General features: G+C 42.8%; 1 protein-coding gene across 5 annotated transcripts in view; it reads left to right on the top strand.

Moving 5' to 3' along the window:
- Positions 1-15,596, top strand: part of LOC137871066 (centrosomal protein of 128 kDa-like) — a 39,673-nt gene that overhangs the window by 6,013 nt on the left and 18,064 nt on the right. For 3 of the 5 annotated variants that reach the window (XM_068708646.1, XM_068708643.1, XM_068708648.1), the window contains exons 8-18: positions 661-747; positions 1,146-1,220; positions 1,383-1,509; positions 2,012-2,026; positions 2,180-2,319; positions 3,586-3,657; positions 3,946-4,131; positions 7,437-7,625; positions 8,162-8,602; positions 13,014-13,178; positions 14,302-14,466. In XM_068708646.1, coding sequence (XP_068564747.1) covers positions 661-747; positions 1,146-1,220; positions 1,383-1,509; positions 2,012-2,026; positions 2,180-2,319; positions 3,586-3,657; positions 3,946-4,131; positions 7,437-7,625; positions 8,162-8,602; positions 13,014-13,178; positions 14,302-14,466 — 1,662 coding nt within the window. The remainder of the gene's footprint in view (positions 1-660; positions 748-1,145; positions 1,221-1,382; positions 1,510-2,011; positions 2,027-2,179; positions 2,320-3,585; positions 3,658-3,945; positions 4,132-7,436; positions 7,626-8,161; positions 8,603-13,013; positions 13,179-14,301; positions 14,467-15,596) is intronic. The other 2 variants (XM_068708647.1, XM_068708644.1) reach the window with 1 other exon arrangement.

The raw sequence follows: 15,596 nt of genomic DNA, 5'->3' as shown, positions 1-15,596 counted from the left end.
CATCCGCATAATGTTTGTTCATTTTTCTAATAACACCATTTATTTTGAGGACAGCGTTTTGTTGCGTCTCTCCTGCCTGCTGCAGTTTATCAGTACACCACAGAGGGGCACTGTGTAGCTGTATCCACACTGATAACCTTTGGGAGCTACACTGTTCCACACACTTTGTAATGACGGTAGCTACCAATTCATTTGCATCCCTCTCCTCCGTAGTGCCCTAATGGGACACCAGCAGGGCCCAGGGTGATGGGAAATCATGCATTTGTCCAAAAATTAAGGGTAAATAAACAAGCATGAGGACATGAAGAGGAAAATAATCCCTTTTACTACTAAAGAGCAGGAGAGGAGGGAGAGCAGAGGGCACATTTATTCCCCACCGATGGGCCCGCTGTGATGTGAATCAAATAGATGATGAGTCACTTGGGTAGATGTTATTGCTAGCAGCCGGTAATTCATCATCGCAGCCCGCTCAGAGTGAGTGGGATTGAGTGGGATCTAAGCTCTTGTACAAATCCACCATGATGGCACTATCTTGTTCCAAGAAGATGAGATTGGGGTATGCCATGATGTAATAGCACTCTCGTGTTGCATTCTTACTCTACTCGTATGTGTGTGCTCTTATAATGATGCATGCTGTGGCCTATGTTTTGTGTTTTGTAGACTTCAGGGAGACGCCAGGTTCAAGCCCAGGAGAGAGAGGAGGCAGTCCCAGCCAGGCTATTGAGAGCAGGCCGGGAGAAATCCAAGGTTAATATGTTTAAAAATGTTTTTGTTTAAAAAAGAAAGTAAAAACATTTGGTTGGTATTTTGAACTTAGTGCTATGACAGTTTGCCTTAATAAAGTTCCTTCCTTTCCCTTCATCATTTTACTCAAGTAATAGTTAGATTCACATTCTTGCTCAGGCAGTTATTTAATTACAAACTTTTTATCTGAATATTCAATATTTAAACATCCTGATGGTGTCATAATTGTGCCTTGAACTCAATTAGTGTACATTGTGAATTCTGCACACCTGATGCTATACATTATAGGTAATGCTCATTCTGAACCTTTGACACCAGGCTCCTGCTACCTCCACATCAGTTTCCAGAACATTACCTCATCATGTGTCGTCCTCACTTTGTCATTGTTATGCTCTTCTCAGCTGGAGCAGGAACTGGAGGGAGCTAGAAGACTACTTGAACAGTCTGAGGATGGCAGAGAGGCCCTTGTTCAACAGGTTAGTTAGTGTGTTTGTGTTCTCTACCTGATTGTACATGCAGATGTACAGTAAACCTCAGCAGTTATCAGGGCAGCATCTTCTCAGAAAACGTTTGTGTCGTTTGGCCCGCTGTGAGACACTCACATGTCTTTTCTCTGTTACACGGCCAACGACCCCCAGGTGGAGGACATGCGCGGCGAGCTGCTGAGGATGAGGAAGGAGAATACTGAGCTTCAGCAGAAGACTTCTCAGCCACACGGCAACCACACCTTCAGGGAGGAGTGGAATGGTGGGCAGAGAGGCGCAGGTACTGAATCTAAGTCTGGTCTGTGGAGGTGAGGGAAAGGAGCATCAACAGGAAGACACAGAGGATTAGGATGCAGGTTAAATGAGTACCCATCCATTTAACCGGCATGTCTAAGAGACAACATTGGGAGTAGCTGTAGTGAAAATATTCCCTGTCAATGCCCCACTGTTTTTTTGTAATGGTATTGAATTATGAGGGCCTTGAATAGCAGTGAAAGCTTAAAATTGAAAGATTCTTATAAAATTGTTCTATAGTAGTTCAATACTAAATATGGTTTAGGTTTAAATCTGAATTTGACATAGATTGTAAAAAATATGGTGAAATACCTAATGATGACATTAGTGACAATAGTATTTGTATATCAGCGTCTGTGTTTGTCACGGACAGTTTTGCTTCATTCACATCATTTATCACTTCATTTATATTCTGTTCACGTCTGCCAACTCTGGGTCTGCCCCATGTGACCAAGTGAAGTGATTGACATGTGAGCCTTGCGTATAAGCCCCTCCAGAGCAAGGTTAGAAAATAAGTCAAAATGCTCAAATATTCATCTCATTCAAAAGATGTTGCAGTGTGTAGTGTATTTCTTCTTCAGTTCTTGTCTCCACATGTAGAGAGATCAATCCTAACAACACTTTGATTATGTGCCTGCATGTGTTCATGTGAATAGATCGTTTGAACCTGGAGAAAGAAGTGGCGGAGCTGCGAGCACAGCTGCACACCGTCTCGGTCGTAAGCGAGGTCGAAGAACTGAAGAGGACTCTGGACCGAAAGGAGAAGGAGAGGGTCCAACTCAGCTTACAGGTGGAGGTGTGTATCGGACAAGTTGTGTGATTGTGGGTATTTATACAAATCCTACTAGAGCTTATAACATCAGTGATTCAGAGAAGACATTGCACGTCATTCTTTTGTCATCCATGTGGCGGTCTCTGCAGAATACCCGTAAGAATAGATGCACCCAGGATGTCTCCGCTGGAGTGCAAATGAACACACCAGAAGCATGCTTTGGACTTCGTCCCTGTGGGCGTCTCCACCCTGAGCAGGGTTATTTCAGTTTGTCGGTTGCCTCTCATCCGTGGTTGCATCCTCCGCCAACTCCATGCCCCTTTATCCTCTTAAAATCGTCAGATGAAGTGACAGTCGGAATAGGAAATCAGAAATCATCCGGCAGTCGTTTGTCCTTCGCAAACTGGTGCGTTGTGTCACTTCCATCACTGTAACAAGACATAAAAACAAAACATATTCCCTTGCTAAGCAGGGGTATTCAAGGCTGTGCAGGGTATCAATAAAATGTTAGTAGAAATAGCTGCACTTTAAAGCATTGGCACATTCCTGTAATCTCTGATATTTCTTTCACCAAAAATGTGTTTAAACTCCCACGCTTCCCTTATTGCAGAGTAGGTGTTAAAAGATGAAGAAGGTGTTTGCATGTATCACCTGGGGCGTCTCTTATGGTTTTTATGTCAAGATCAAAAATAGACGTTGGAAATGTTTCATTTTAACGGTAAATGAGTATAATGAGGAGAATAGGGCGGAGGATTCAATTTCTCAGTGACTGAATTTATATACAGTCTAATAGGCCTATGAGTAATCAGTCTATGACTAATACTCCCAACTGGCTGTCTTATTCAGTATAAATACCTGAACGGCACCAGGCTGACTTTACCTGCCCTTACTTGAGACTTCAATCAAACTGGAGACTTCAAAGTGATTGTGATTTTCTTGTGGAGGAGAATGAAGTTAATCCATTGCAACTCTTTTTTCAGACTACTTTTCAGACCAGCCTTGCAGATAATCCAATAGTGGGCAGCACGACAGTCTCATTCTTCTTTGACATTTCTGCCTTTGGCCCTCTTCTTTGCCCATAATAACTTCTCTTCACTGTTCTTCTTCTCATACCTATTTGCTTTTTTGCTTTTGAAATCAGTCTTTTTCTCTTGCTTCCGTTGCCCTAAACCCATTCCTCCACACCCCTATGTCTCCCTGTCTCCCGCCTGTCTGTCTTTTTGCTCCCATTAGCAGTAATAGTAGTCACACACACACACGTCCTTGACCTTTCTCCTCTCTTTATACCAGGACTTGTCATCAGACCTGGCACGGCGGGAACAGCAGCAGCTACGCATGCTGGAACAGTTGAGGGAGATGCAGGTATTGGTTATTGCGTCTCACAGTAATTCATCAGCGTATAGGTGATTTATATCAAGGACTCCAAACAAAGGATGCTTGTTCTAGTAACCATTTGAATTGGAAGCATACTGTGTGCAGTGTTTCATTCTGAGCCACAGGTTCAATGTAAAGACACTGTAAAGCTGCAGTAATGAGATCCTTGTGAATTAGCCCTGTTAGACCTTTCAGCATTGGCATGTTTAAAAAAATACTGATTCAGATTATAGAGAATGAATGTACACTTTTTTTTATACATTGGCTCATTTTCAGAGCCGAGGGCAGGCAGAGAGGAGGGAAACGGAGGCCTTGCTCCAGGAGAGCACGAGGAGCAGAGATGAACTGAAGACCAGGGCCCAGGAGGCTGTGCGTCAGTGGAGGGCAAAGTGCAGGAGACTGCAGAAGGAGCTGGAGGAGGCGAGCGCCCAGGCTCAAGTCCACACTGACAAGACCTCACAGGTCAGTTGAGGCACATTTATGCATTACAGGACTTCTGACACCACAGCCTACACTAGCAGCTGTGGCCAAGGAACTGCTGATCTTTATAATGTGAAACTAGTTCATCTTTACAACTCATTGAGTCAAGTGGACTGACCTGCTGTATGTCAAGATATTATTAGTGCACCGAGTGGAATTGTAGTACTACATTTGAAGAGAGGAAAATTAGAGTTATCTCAGCTGGGCATTGAGACTCCATAAAAACAGAAAAGATGAAGAAAGAATGTATTACAATCTGGAGGTGCAGGGTTTGAAATATGTTGGCCTCTGGGAAGCAGGGGAGATCTAATGAAAGATGCTTTTGAGTTGCATTATGGGAAATGTAAGGTTTTTGGACTTTGAACAGAACTAGGGACTAAAAGTTGAGATATCTCGGCCTTTGTTGCTTCTTCACCCCATTGAGTTGTTTCTCTGCGATGTTGAGGTACAAAAACCTCTCTGCCTTGTGGTGTTTTTACCTAACTAGATTTAAAGAAGTCCAGATTTCAGGAAAGCACTTTTTTATTTTTTTATTTGGAAATATTGGATAATATTATTGGATATTGGACAGAGAATACAATAAACATGTAATTTAACTAATATTTCCATTGTTTTTCAGCTTTTTGTTAACGTATACAAACAAACAACAAACCTGTCCCACCCACCGCGCCCACTGGTACACCCACCTAGAAGAACAGAAAAGTAAATAAATAAAAAGGTCACCTCAGCACATTTTATAGAAATTTTATTTGACCTGTATGTATTTATGATGTGCCTTCTAAAAGCAAAATTTTTCCTCCATGTATTTGGATGTCCAGTCTTTGTTTACGGTAGTTTTACTCTATTCAAACTAAAAACACTTCAGCACCAAGTATATTGAACGTTTGTCTCATGGTGCAGACAGCATTTTATATCAGTTACTTGATGGTAAAGCCGCTGAGCAGCCTGCATGAAAAATGTACAGTATGGATTGTACATAGTTACATTGTTCAATAAACCAACTTATGCCATCGGTAACAGGAAAGCAAAACTATGATTATTATACATTAGCTAGAGTTGAACTAGCACTGTGTCAAGATCAAAATCAAAACTGCTTAGTCAGCTGCTTGATTTGTTCCTGTTCTTTTCAGCTCACTTTGAATGAAGTAAAAACTCTCAGCTGTTTAACATAATCCAGACTGTGGTGAATGTCATTGCAGCTTATTGACTCAGTATCTTTCGGTGCTGGTGGGCTACTGCAGCTCTGTCTCAGAGGTTGTGAATGCTGCTGCTGGCTGGGCTAAAAGCTAGCCAGCTGGCAGCTACGTCAACAAACACTCTTTGTTGCCTTCACTGAACAGTGGACTCTGGCTCATGCATACCTGCTTTGACTTTGACAGTGTGTTCTAAAAAAGTGATGTAATCAATAATGTTTGTACTGAAATGCATTTCTCAGCTCCAGCAGTAGACTGATTGGTAGCGACGCCCCTGGCAGCGAGAATAAAACAAAACTTATCTCAGCCAAACTCCCTGAGGTTCTGCAACCCTCTGACGTCAGAACGCATCAGTGGAGGTGGAAGCAATCTGCTGCTACAACCGGCATCAGGGATACGCAGAACGTAGGAAAGTGACACAGCAGTTTCTACTCTGTTAAAGGTGTGTTCGGACCACATATGAAGCGGATCTTTCGCCTCACGTTACTCAGGCGAATACGGCCGCTTGAGGATTTCTCAACTCGCGAACATTCACCTTAACAGCCAATGGGAGGACAGGAAGAGGGGCTCACGTCCATAGATACCACATAACTTAGCAATGTTTATTTCCGCCATTAACCATGACCGAAATAAACACTATCGCCGCCTCATACAGTATGTGTGGTGGAAGTCCCAGATAGACTTGTCTGGGTTCATAACATTGTTCTCCTGTATAGTACTACAGACTTTGAGTCATTGAGCTCCAAGTGACCTCATATGACGCCAAGAAGTTTGTCCTCCATTTCTGAATCTCGCTGAAGTCAGGATAGTCTAAATGCATTTGTGTTGCGCAAATTCACATCTATTTGTGTCTTGTATGTAATTGTGCCGCAAAAAACAATCTGCTTTGGGTTTAGTCTTTACACACCTTCACACAGATGCTATATTTCATATATTTGTAGCAGCTCTGTGTTCTGAGGGCCTCCCTCTTTTGTTCCATTACAGTACGGAGCGCATTTCATTTTACTCCCCAACATTTTAGAGAAAATAAATCAACACCCTCTTATCACAAATACAGATAAACTGTGAGTTCTTCTGGTCCAGTTCTTCCATGTTCTTTTGTAGTAGAAATGGACTGCACAATCAGCAAAAGCAGCACCTTTGAAGTGTAATGATTGAGAGGAGATATGAACACATATCGGTTGTAATCCATATGTATGTGGTTCACATGCAGTCCTCTTATAATGAAGAGAAGGAAAGTAGTCTCAGTTTTAGAAAGATATGAAAGGAAAATGCCTAAAACACACCAATAAGTAAGGAGAAATGTTCTGGATGCATGCCTTTCTCTGTTCATTTGATTTCATTCTTTGTTTTATCTGAATTGCATAGAGGGTTTTGTATCAAAGTCGGATGAGAACTCTTGAATATTGTATTTTTAATAGCTTAATAATTATATAACCAAATATGAAGTAAAGTGGTCTGAGTACCTTTTTACTGTACCTTACAGTGGTTGTGCTTTGTTGAATAATTAAAGGCTGACGATGATTGTTAGCTTGAAAGTCACCTCCCGGTGATTTCCATTCCATTTGAAGTGAATGAATCACCTCAAACTCTCTGTTAGCAGCCTCACTCCTCTCAGACAGACAGACAGACGGACAGACTTGCACCTGGCTTACTTGACGTGACGCAAATTAATTACAAAATCATTTCTGCCCCCTTAATGAATTAGGGGAGAGAATCAAGTGCTCAATTAAATGATTAGGTTCTGAGCTACAGCAAAGTCTTTGCAAATTCCAGTCAAAGCCAGAGTATTAGAAGCAATCTGCCTTGAACAGACCTGACCATTGTCCCTTATCAGAGAGCTGAGAGCGAGCGCTTTCCTATCAGTGCAAGAGCTGCTACTGCATATGTTTCTCTGTCACTCTTTCTCTTGCTCTCATCATTATTGTTAGAGCTCCTTTTTGTACACCATCTTCCGCCTCCTCTTCATTTGTCATTCTTCATTTCCCTTCTCAACCCACCCCCCACCCCTCCCCACACACACACACACATACACACACACACACACACACACTCTCTGCCTCTTTTGCCCCTGCTCTGTCTTTCTCCCTCCAGGCAGCCAGGGAAAAGGAGAGCTCCCAGGCCCAGCTGAAGGCGCTGAGCCAGCAGACTGAGGCGACCCGCAGGGAGCTCGCTGAGATCCTAGGGCGATTGGCCCAGCGTGAAGAAGAGCTCCACCGCAAGGACGTGGAGCTGTCCGAGACCCGTCAGCGCCAGTTATCACTGGAGCAAGAAATCCGGGAGGTTGAGCATCCAGAAATTGGAAATATCTTTCAACTCACTAGGGACACAAAAAAAGACATGTTATTTGTTTTACTCGTAGGACCGTAGACTGTGGGTCAGCATTTAGAAATCTTATCGTTCCATCAGGCTGCAAGTCTAGTCCATTGATTGGAGACCAGTTTGACTTGTCTTTTCAAAAATGACAACAGTCAGCGCTGCGGTAGAAATTAAACGATATCACACTACCACCATGAAGAATGCTGTGTGTGTCATGTAATGATGACACCTTTAGTAGTCGGCAAGCATTTAAGTTGTGCAACGGTAGACGTATCAATTCTGTTTTGCGAAATGCATTTTTAGTGGTTCCAAGCACATGAGCATTCATGCACGAATCCCAGTTAACCACAGGCATGGCTGGAGTTTTGATTTAATTCTTTTGGCAGACCAATTTGTCATGTTCAGTATGAACCGTTGTTAAAGTCAAGAACATAATGACACCTCAGCTACAGAGTCATTAAAAGAGCTTTGATCAGACTCTTAACAGATTCTAACCCTAGGTGAGGGAGGCCTCCGCTGCCCTGGAGGAGGAGGCTCAGCGTCTGGCTGCTGCCCAGACAAGACTGAGGGAAGAGAACCAGAGGCTGGAGGAGAGGGCTGACACCCAAGCCCGTCGGTGCCAGAGGGACCAGGACACACAGGCCGAGCTCCAGGCCGCCTTAAAGCAGACGACCTCAGCCCATGCTCAGCTGATCCAGAGGTTAGCTGAGGAGGAGAGCTCCAAGCAGACCCTCCAGGCCAAGCTGACAGCAGTGCAGGAGGAGCGGGCCGCACTGGGGCAGCAGCTGCAGCTGGAGAGAGAGGTGCATCAGACAGAACTGCACAACATGAAGGCAATGATGGAGGACAGCAGGACAAATAAGTATCGTGAAGTGCAGGACATGCTCAGGCTCTGCCATCAGGAGAGGGATGAAATACAGTCACACCTGAAGGAGGTTAAGGTAAGCACTTTCTATAAATAGTACTATTTATTCGATGGAGGAAATGTGCAGTTAAAGAGTTTGCCATTTGGTAAATTGACCTATTTGCTTTTTGCTTAGAGTTAGATGATTCAGTCTCTCATGTCTCTATAGTAAATATGTAGCTGTAACCAACATCCATCTTAGCTTAGCTTAGCATTAAGGCTGGAAACAGCTAGCTTGACCCTGTCCAGAGGTCTGGAACCAGCTGCTGCTTGCCTGGCATCTGGTCCCAGCCAAGAAATAGTCAGGCATCTGTCATAGTCACTTCAGTTTTTGTATATATTGAACGAACAAGATGTGTTTATAAGCTTTAGAGCTGCTGGTAAGTGAATAAGCTATGTTGAAATTACAAGAGAGCCAGTCTCTGGTGTGCAGGCACGATAACTTTCTGCAGCAGTGAGATGGCCAACAGGAAGTGTCGTGTACACAGCGCATGTGTAATCAATCCTCACTGACCCAACCCGTTCTGATAATACATCAGTGGTGGGCCGTCAGGGTCAGACAGAATCTCAAAGTTATAGCTATTTCATAATTTAATTATTTTTCATAAATACACTACATGTATTCTAAATATTTCTCCCATTAGCTTATTATCTCATTGCATAGCTACTGTCTTCCTCAGTTGCCTCAAGCGCAGCTTGTTTTAAGTAGAGCTTTTATCCAATCAGATTTCACCCCTATGCTGTCTCTAAGTAAAAAAATCTGCCCGGAGGCCTTCAGACTTACAAGTGAATCTCTTTGCAGTTTAAAGATATGTAAGAAGTTTATACGTGATATAAAATTGTTAGCGTTTTGGCATGTTGGGCGGTGACAATCCCAATATTGACTGCCTCTGTCGAGCGGACAAACTCATTAAAACGTATTCAAGAAATACAACTGGGGAGGCTCGACTGTCATCACTGGCATCCATGAATCAAGAAGGACCTCTGGCTGGAACTGAACCGCATTGATGTAACGTTACTGTACAACCATGGTGTTAAACTCTTTGTAAACAAAGAACGGAGGATGGACTTTGTCTTTAAGTGAACAGCATATTTGGTAAGTGAACTGCTTTTGTTTTTACATCTGCAGTAGCGTTACAGTTTTGCTGGAATGTGCAGAGGCCTGTTGAATCGTGTTATTTGGGTTTTATGTTATTCTACCTGCTTTGTTGTCATATAAATATATGTGAATAGTTCTTGTGAGTTTGTTCATGTCATTGTGTTAATTACATTGAGTTTGACTATTTTTTTGTCCATTAATGACGCAGCATCCCGTCATGCTGACGTCATAATGAGGTTATTAGGAGGTGATTCAGCGCTGAAGGTCCAGGTATAAAATACACGGCCCGCCACTGATTAAATACATAATTGTATATTATAAACCAGTGGTTCTCAGTCTGTTCCATTCTCCAGGTCCCTACTGACCGCATTCATTACAATGTAGACTAATTGTCTCCCCTGAACATTAGTGTTGATTATTATTTTGTTATATCACTAAAAAAAGCATGTAATTGATTGCCAAATAACAGATCTGATGAAACTGGACAGTTGGAATATCATTATCATTATTTTCCCAGGCAGCCAACAAGCAATGTAGATTTTTTTTTTCCCCCTAGGAAATGTTGAGCGTCTAACACTTCATTTCCTGCTTTCTGGTGAATTTTTATGCACCAATTTATGGTGGAAATGTTTTTATTTATGTAAAGGAAAACACTTAATTCAGGAGGTAGGTGACAATGCAAAATATATTGCAGGAAGGCCAGGTTCACAGTGGAAGTGTCACGATTTGCCCGTGATACTTGGCCAGCTTCACCAAGTTTTGGCGTCTGCTCTTTTTTCTCAGTGTATTATTTGGATATTTTGATGTTTCATAGGATATAAGTAGTATCATGATCTCTGATAAATGATAAATAAGAACCCCACTGTTTGACTTTCCGTCCCTTTCTTCTGCTTTTTTGGTGTGAACAGCCAGACAAGTGCTTGCGAAACAAAGCGCAGTACTCTGCAGCACCTCCACGTCCAGTGTGACCTCGTTGTAAGGCTCTCACTCTTTCTGTATGGTGTTCAAGTATTTATGTTTTATCTGCTGAGCCAACACATATAGGCATGATTTAGTCTTCCCTCCTCTTTTGTGTCTTGCCTGTTGAAGTAACCTCTTTAAACGTGCATGTGTCTTCACCTCAATGATACATGAATTCATATTCATTCATTTATAAACCCCTGGACAGCTCATATGAGTTTCAGCAAGATTTATGCTCATGTTTAAAACTTTAAAACCCACATATCTGTGTTGTAATATTTTGAGGAAAAAAAGTTTGTAATATTACGAGAATAATGTCATAATATTTCAAGACAAAAATGTTCCCTTTAGTCTAATGTGATGTGCATTAAGTAATTGCTCAGCGCTCTGCTGCTGTAGTAGTATTCCCTTCAAACTCTCTGACAGACACAGAACCTGGTTTGGGACTCTCTGGATAAGACAAAGTTTAGAGAAGCGGCTGTGCACTGCTCTTCCTCAGGATGGAAAACCAAAACTAACAGAAAACACTTTGGATCAGGCATAAATCTCTCTATTGTGTGGCTTATTGTACATGTTCACTTCACCACCTCAAAAGCTTTAAGAAGCCCAGGCAGCGACAGAGCTGCAGGTCAGAGGAGCACGCTGTGTGTAAACAATTCAGAGAAAAAGCTTCATATGATGGTGGTTAGATCAAGTCTAATACTACAATTGTGAAAATGTGTATTTGAATTTAGGACTAAACTGGCATTAAAACACAGATGCCCCTTAAAAAATATTGCTTCCAGTGCCCCTCCGACGGGAGCTACTATACTACCCCAGGGTGCTGTATAGTATAGTAGCTGCCCCTAGGATGGATCAATGAGGTACTATTCCTCTGTGCACTGTGCTGTGTGCATGTGTGACACAGCAGTTTACGTTTGATTTGATTAGTCTTTTGAGATGTCAAGGTCATAACCAACCAAAGAGAGATGTTTTTGTCTTTGCACCTAGGCACGGATCACAGAGTGCCACACTCTAAGTGACATTTAGAGTATCATTGGCACACACTACGAATTCAGCACAGGGTAACGTGCCTCAGCCACTCAACATCTGGCGTATTTCCGACTCAGCGAGACACAGACAAAATCCTCATTTGGAGTAATCTTCCTCATTGGCCTGAGTTCTGTCCTCTGAGTGCGGGTGAATGGAGGATAGCTGAGCTCCTAATGGTGTGTGGGCCCCCGTGGATCCTCATGGCCATTCCAAAGCTCCAAGCGTGAATATTTAAAACCCCCATATCAGACCTCAGAAGTCTCATCAAGGCAGTGCAGGAGATAGGGGACTCCACTTGACTTCCTCCCCCTGTGCCCTCCCCTCCTCCCTCCTTCCGTATCTCCAATGATGAGCCCTCCCGGGTACATTGTTTCTTAAGGGGCATGGTCCTCCCTGATACGGTTGAGCTTAGCCCATTAGCGCATTAATATCTGACATAGCTCATTGTAATGGTGTCATTTCCCAGCGCGGTAAGGACAAGGGCGTTTGCTAGAATGTTTTAAAGTACCAGCCTACGGGTGCTGCAGATGTCCCTAAGAAGCCCACCCAATATTCACATAGCATAGCCAGAGGCCTGTATTACGATTTTGATACAGTCAACTGTCAGAAAAAGCTAGAAATATTCCTATTTCCTTGTCCTCTCACTCTTGATTCCCTCTCCACTCTATCTTCTCCCTCGCTGTCTCCCTCTGTCTTAATCCCTCTCTTACTGCCTCCCTCCAGTTCTCATTTAGCATTTTCCATCTGTTTTTTCTCTCTTCTCACTTCCAGCAGTTCTGTTTTTGTCTTTGTTTGTGTCACTCCTGTCACTCCCAGTCCTCAGCCATTGTTGTCCATTCCACTTTACGATATCTTCAGCTGTGTGTGGTGATATGATCATTGTAGATAGACAGCTTATGTCTGAGGCTGGCTTTTCCTTTGCAAGCTTCTGCTGGACTGAGACATGAATTAAGGATTTAGATTTGGCATTTGAGATAGATTTGACTTGATTTCAGAGTCTTGGAATGGCATTTACCCGCTCACTTACATGATATTCTCTGTGCGGCACAGAATGTCATGTCAGACCTTATTGTGAATTCACCCAGTACCTGCTAGTTTTGACTTAAGATCTTTTACAAATTGTTAGGGTTCACTGGCATATTTGGCATTCTGTACATATGATCCACATTATGTCAAAAGAATGGCTACTTTGAAAATGTATGTGCACTATGTCATCATTCTCCCTGTATATTTTAGCACTTGAACATTACAGAAAAACAAACTGCAGCCTGCTTTTAGTAGATCTTTTTTGCAGCAGATAACCCATCAGTCCTTATTATCTCAGATTATTGGCCTTAAACACACCATTCTCTACCAGGCAGATGCAGCCTCAGACAAGGAGCTGTGCGGGGCGCTGCGTATCAAGTTGGACAGGATGAAGGATGAGTGTGATAAGCTGGCAGCACAGCTGAGCACAAAAGACGAGGCGCACACACTTCTCCACAGAAAGTACCAGCTACTCAAACAGGAACTGGATGACAAAGTAAGCCCTGCCTCCTTTTGCCAAGTTTTTCAAACATACTGACTAACATTGAAAGCGGCGAAACTTCCAATCATTTTTATGCTGATTCTAATTAATCATGGCAGATAAAGTCCAAGGACATTGACAGGAAAGACAACTAAACTTGCAGACATGAGTACGATCAGCAGCCGTTCCATTTTTAATAGAACCATGCTCTTCACTGAATGTGTCTTTCATATTGTAACTTTGGCACCTTATTTGAAGCCATTTATGTTGCACACAAGGATAAAAACACCAGACATTTGTTTATGTAAAGGTAACACATCATGCATCTCTAGTGTAAAGGACTGGCTATTCATGCAGCGGTCAGAAAGGTATTTACTTTGTAAACAAATGCTGGATAAAGTATGACCGCTCCAGGAAGCATCACGTCAACATTTTAAAGACACTGCTTTCCTCGCTTCCTTCCTGGCAGATCTAGGATAACTGTAAGGCCATGTGATCATATAAACCTACCAATGGTTCGAAAGGTTTAAGTGCTGCCAAATCAGCACTATTTTTAAAGGGGCCCTATCAGTATGTCCCCAGTGTTTTACAACAGCAGATGAAGTGTTGAAACCCTATTCACTTCTCTCACAGGCCCCTGATAAGTCGCATGGGGCTCTGTGGGGATCCATGTATTGATGTGAAATTGGGTGAATGGGAATAGGGGCTCTTATTAATGTAACATGGGTGGTTTATCATCCCAGAGACAGGCTAATGATCCACAGTCCCTGGGCAGCACTGATCAGTGGGTTCCTGTGCCTCGGACATATTGAGCGTCTGTGTCCTGCTAGGGACCCTGAAACTATTGACGGTGCAGGTCAGAGGAGGAAACTTAACTAGTCTGTTTGTGTGAGTGGAAAGTGAATGGCTCTCTGATGCCCAGGCTGTGTCTGTCTTTCTGCATGTATTATCGAGTCGACTGTAGAATTAATCTTGTAACAAGCAGACCTGGATTTCTCCACTAATTTACAGAGAACGTGCTGTAATTAATATCTAATATTCTACTGTCTTGTGAGATTCAAATAACATAACTAAACACAGCAGACAGCGATGGCTAATTGGAATCCACCGCTGCTCGGCTCTCTCCTATCCTCCACAGGTCAGGTCGGGTGAGAGGAGACGTGCTTCAGAGTCCGAGCTCGTTAAGCTGGAGGAGAAGGTGTTTCGGGTGGAAGCAGAGCGAGAGGCAGTCCTCACCTCCATGGGTGAGGAACTGGATGCAGCCTGTCGCAGCCTGGCTAAGAACGGTGAAGACAAACTACAGGTATTTACTTTTGTTTGTTGTGTGGGTTTAAAGCTGCATATAGCAATGCTGGTCCCTCTGATGATTCAAAACACCCTCACAGAGGCCGACACAGCACTGGCTCGTTAGTGAACATGTTTACACACCCAGCAGACACGGATCAACATGAGCATTCCGTTGGAGATGTCCAATATTGACTCGCTATTTAGCTCTGGTGGTCCACCACCTCTGAGAACTGTCTGGACCAGTTGCTTGTTTACTTCAGCTTTTTGTCAGTGCATGCTTGGCAAGGAGCAGACACTCACCTGAGAATGGCTGCATACAGTCTAGCAGTATTTGGGAAGGTTGGTGAGAGCAGTGGAACTCAACATTCAGTAAGTGTGTGGGCCACAGAACCAGAACACCAAGGTAAAAGCTGCATAGAAGTGCATACTTTTAAGATCATTACACTCACTTTGCTTTAAGTATTAAAGTTTAAAATAAGTCCCGATGCTGAGTTCAAATTACGTGTGATAAAAGCAAGAATATGACGTGGCTAGTTATGTTGTTTCCGAGTCTCTTTTGAAGTGTTGCTCAAGTGCTTGTTGACATGTTATGTCGTTAAATAGCACTGGAAACTGGCTAATGGCGGAACTAATTGGTTTACGTTTCTGCGTGTTATTAGAGCTCTGTGCAACCTGCATCTGAGCACACGAGGGCTGCAAGTGACAATTATTTTCGTTGATTGACATGCAGATTCTATTTTTGAATAACCAATTAATCATTTGGTCAATAAAACTTCGGCGACAAGCGTGAAACATTTCCATCATAATTTCCGAGAGCCCAAAGTAAGGACATGAAATGTCTTGTTTTGTCAGTCCATACCCCAAAATAGTCAATAAACCAAATGTAAGACAAGGAAAAGCTGCAAATTCTGACTTTTGAGAATTTTGGTATTCTTGCTTGAAAACTTACCCGAACAATTAATCAATTATCATAATAGTTCCTGATTAATTTTCTGTCGACCGATTACTCTTTGCAGCTGTAGATCTCACACTTACTGTACTGAATACTTAAGATGAAAGCCACCATGCAGCCTTCTTTATCGGGTGAAAGGTGTTTGTTCTCCTAATGAGGTGAAGATGATGGTGCTTTAGGAAGAGATTGATGAG

The sequence above is a fragment of the Cebidichthys violaceus genome, unplaced genomic scaffold (assembly GCF_023349555.1).
Source record: "Cebidichthys violaceus isolate CVI_PGR_0920_01 unplaced genomic scaffold, fCebVio1.0.p SCAF_14, whole genome shotgun sequence".
Classification (NCBI taxonomy): domain Eukaryota; kingdom Metazoa; phylum Chordata; class Actinopteri; order Perciformes; family Stichaeidae; genus Cebidichthys; species Cebidichthys violaceus.
Note: the sequence above shows the minus strand (reverse complement) of the source record. Positions and strands in the feature narration are given on the sequence as shown.